Source organism: Dreissena polymorpha, chromosome 2 (genome assembly GCF_020536995.1).
Source record: "Dreissena polymorpha isolate Duluth1 chromosome 2, UMN_Dpol_1.0, whole genome shotgun sequence".
Taxonomy (NCBI): Eukaryota; Metazoa; Mollusca; class Bivalvia; order Myida; family Dreissenidae; genus Dreissena; species Dreissena polymorpha.
The window spans coordinates 147,392,855-147,397,458 of NC_068356.1; the positions used below are offsets into that span (position 1 = coordinate 147,392,855).

General features: G+C 36.0%; 1 protein-coding gene across 1 annotated transcript; it reads right to left on the bottom strand.

The window, feature by feature from the left end:
- On the bottom strand, positions 1 to 4,292 carry LOC127870173 (uncharacterized). Its single transcript, XM_052412830.1, has 3 exons — positions 4,168 to 4,292; positions 2,487 to 2,570; positions 1 to 1,347 (listed from the first exon to the last, which is right to left on the bottom strand). Exons 2-3 carry the CDS (start codon positions 2,568 to 2,570, stop codon positions 1 to 3), a joined length of 1,431 nt encoding a protein of 476 aa, XP_052268790.1. The 5' UTR covers positions 4,168 to 4,292.
- Positions 4,293 to 4,604: the final 312 nt, after the last annotated feature.

Consider the following 4,604-nt stretch of genomic DNA (forward strand, 5'->3'; position numbering starts at 1 on the left):
TTACATCATCATCATATTTCTTATATTTATTGGCTCGCCAACCAGACTGTCCTCCTCATGCATCCTCTGTAAAACCTCGTTCAATGTCTCGATCTGTCGTCCGGTTATCAATGTCAGCACAGAATCTGACGTATTTACCACTCGATTCTCACCCATACATTGCATGCATCTGATCCAACCCTTCATTAGCAGCAGTTCAAGATCCAGTTTCCTTTTGATGTACCATATCAGTGGCTCTGGATACGAGATTATTGCCTTCCTTATCTTCGGCAATCTAAGTAGTATCTTTGGACCTTCGTCCATCATGTCTGTGATAGTTTTTGCCCAGGTACGCTTTTGTTCTGCATCCAGTCCGCAAGCTTCCATTAGATTCCTTTCTGGTATCATATAATATGGTAGATGGATCTTTAATATTGCTGTTCTTAGTTGTTCCAGTCCTTTCCGAAGCCAATAAAACAAACTACAATTTTCATCGAACTGTGCAATTGGATTATTCTCTGCCAGCCAAAATACAATATTTTTGACCGCGTATGATGTAATTTCTTTCTTAATTGGCTTTAAGACATCCTTAATCACCATTTTCAATATAACGTATATGTATATCTGTATGTCATTAAGACTACTCACAAGTTCAATCTCCGCCGTATTAAAACATATCCTCCATTCGACATGTTTATATTCACTACCCTTAAAACCAACAGGCGTCACAAATGCTCCCATTGTTACGACTTTTTGAACTATATCCGGTGGTGGCCAATGGCGACTACGTTCTGCCCATCGCGATAGTATACAAGGACATTGACAGCGAACAGAAAATACAATGTCAGTATGCATAGGCCCATATGAGCTCGGCGTTGATGGCCCTGCGCGTTCATGGCGCACCTCGTCGTCCTCAAGTTGTATTTGATCGCGCATATTAACAATTAAGTCGCTGCTCAGGAGGATATGTCCTTTTTCATCCAAACACATAACATCGCGCAACTTTGGTGAAAATATTGACCCACGCTCTAGTAGATTAAGCCTACAGTGTCCGTGGTAGCACACGCTGGTGTCTAATGTAAACACAATTGTATCCATTGGTAATGTGTCCGTATTGACACAATCTTCTAAACAAATGAGTCCTTCTAGTACAAACATTTGATCCAAGTCATTTTCATATATGGATGTCAGTCCCTCTGCCTTGCTACCAGTAGTTATCACTATTGCTCCACGCGACCGTAAATTAACCACTTCATCCATCTCCCTGTATACGTCTCTCCTTGCCTGTCGGATGTGCGACCCATACCCCAGGCAGTTCATCAGAGTGCAAGTTTCCACAGAGGCAATTTCACAAAAAACCTGAAAGGTCTGAAACATTCAAATTGCAGGAAGTATTAAAGTGCTGCTACAACATTATGAAACCACTCATATCAATCATAATCTGTACGCGTCCAATACAAAATCAGGGAGTTATAATCTCAGTTTGCGTTACAAAATAAAAATCATTTACTCTTTATTTGTTAAAACCGTTCAGGTTCAATGAATGAGCAAATGAATGTGTTGATATGTTATTGAGATGTATGTTTTCATCGTATCAAGGATTATCAAATAACCACAATACAAAGCGAAGACATCAACGGATAATGCGGTATAATTACATGTATTTATTTCTACACAATTGGTAAACAAGGGACGAAAAATTCAAAGTTAATCAATGTTCGTAAATGCTATATGCACATCAAATAATTAGGAAATAAGTCTAAAATGAGAATTTTGAACAATATATTTTTAGATCTACTTCTGTGTGAACCGTACCTACACCAGTACATATAAATTCAACGCCAAATCAAAATACACCAGTGGATTAAACTCGCACGTGAACTACCCATACACTAGTACCAACAACTTCTATGTGAACTGCACAATCACCGCTACTTAAAACTTCTACATACACTGTACAATATGCAGTTCTAACGTCTACGTTAACTACACATAGACCAGTACTTATGGTGTCTTATGACGTCTTATGACGTCTACGTAATCTGCATATACACCAGTACTTATAGCTTCTAAGTGAACAACTGTACATCGAACTAGTACTTACAACTTTTACCTTTACAGGATAAACACCCATACGAACAACTTTAACGTGCACTGTACAGTCATCATTACTTACAGCTTCAACGTGAATAGCACATACACAAGTTCTCAGAAACTTCTTCGTATACTTTACACACACCAGTATGTACATATTCTACATAAACCTCACATGCGCCAGTACTTTACATCTTCTACGTGAACTACATATACACAAGTTCTAACAACCTTCTTCGTGAATTTACACACAGCATTATTAACATATTCTACGTGACTACACATACACAAGTACTTTAAACTTGTTCGTGAACGACACTTACACTGTACCTTCAGCACTTACGTTCACTTCATATACATCACTACTTACAACTTACAACTTCTATGTTAACTGCACATTCATCAGAACTTACTCGAGAGCGATAACTGTAAAAGCTGATGTCACGTGGGACAGGTTCATGATCTGACGTAGCACACCATGGACCGCACTCCGCCATCTGTATAATTATATAAGTCAAATCCGCTGTTTATTATCAAACTTTTTCAAACTTGTTTTGGCCGTACTACACTATGTACGTTGCGCGAGACAGAGAGTGTGATGTGTGTAAGCTCAAAAATACTATAAAAACGTTGTTTGTAACCGCACAAATTAAATCGTTCAACAGTGACATGTATGAATAATCCGTCCGTAGATACATGTAGTCGCTTCCTTTTGCCAAAATTGTTGCCTCTCTTTAACTGCCAACATATATTTGACGATTTTGAAATAAATGGGAATGCATGTTTACCATTATGATAATATGGGTCACATGAACAAATCGATGTAAAACTATTAAACCAATGTAACCAAAAACCACTTTATCAAATAGCTATTGTCCCTCATATAACTTCCATAAAGTAATGATGAATTCAAAAAGACGGTATATATTTTTCTAAGCTATGTATTTGTTCAAGTCAACCATGTATGGACACTAATTCCCTATAAGCGTAAATCCGTTTTTTAACACATTATCCACCTACACAATTATATAAACAGAGTAAAACTTCCGCTTCAATTGCAGAAGATATCGTTGATTGATATTAATGAATGTCAAAACAGTGTGACACAAAGTAATCAACTATTCACAGAGCATAAATACGCTGCTCAAAACATTACTAAAGAATGTTCACCGCCGCCGTTTGACGAACGATTCAGAACATTGGATGTTTGTACCGATATTAATTAGCTCAAGCATCATCACACTTTGCCACGAGGTTTTACACAAAACATGTCAGTGTACATTTCATCACTAATGCGTATTATTGTTTACCGATGGAGTACCTTTATAACTCTAGCATGACACTCGCGGATCTTAGTATAGACGAAAACACGCTTTCCACATAACTCGGGTACAACATTATAAATTATACATCTCAGTTAGTTTGATGGTTAATATATTTATATGACATTTATATAATCATACGTTTTACCCAATTATCATAATTAATGGTCAATATAACCAACAATTTATAATTGCGTTGAGGCTTTAGTCTGTTGTCGCAAATACAAGACCACGGACACTAATACGGTTTCTCTTCTGCCGGTTCAACTGAAGTTTCCAATCTTATATGTTAATACCCAAACATTAGAATGTCAAAATAGTATTTGATTGATCAATGAACAAAATTAAATATACCATTAGTTCGTAGACATAAAACGAATTTCGAGGTTCTCACAGCATTTTGTAACTTGAAACGAGAACTAAATTTCTTCGCAACATATACCCTGTATAAATAAAGGTTCTGAAATATGGTCAACATCACTGCTGATCAATGAGACACAAACGACTCACGATCCGATATTGATTATACATGTATGCCGTCAATTAATGCGTCCGAACATATATTGATCGCGTTTACATTCTAAATAAAAAGATACAAGATTTTGTGTAGTTATTTTAATTGTTACATCTGGATTATACATTATTAATTCATTTCCATAATACGAATTCACTGTGTTTGTTGTTTTCATTTATGATAAGCAGTTTCATTTTCTTCAACGCTTTTCAATTAAATAAACAATTCGTATTTAAACACATATACGGTTCAGCGTACCTGTAGGAGTTATTTCCACTAAAATCACTAAAACCAATGCTTTCCGCTAGAGATAGAGTGTTATACACTCTGAGGATACAATGAATCTGAGGATACAATAAACTAGGTTGGCTTGGCATTCAAAAACTCGTCGCGTAGTTTAAAATTATAGTAATGAATTGAATGATTGATTGAACCTTAATGGCAGCCATCAAATTACTGCTGTTATGAATTACAATGTATTGAGGATCTAATATTTAAATCGCATTTAAACACAATCAGTTTGATCAATTTACTGTTTAAATAATGTCTCCCGCTAACATTCGTTAGCATTGACTCGTTTACGCAATCGAGGTATAACTATATGGTTTCTTATTAAAGGGATAGGTAATTTGTTATATACGTGTTTCATTATTGAATTTTATAATGGTACATATCAGAGTAAAGTGTGTAAACAT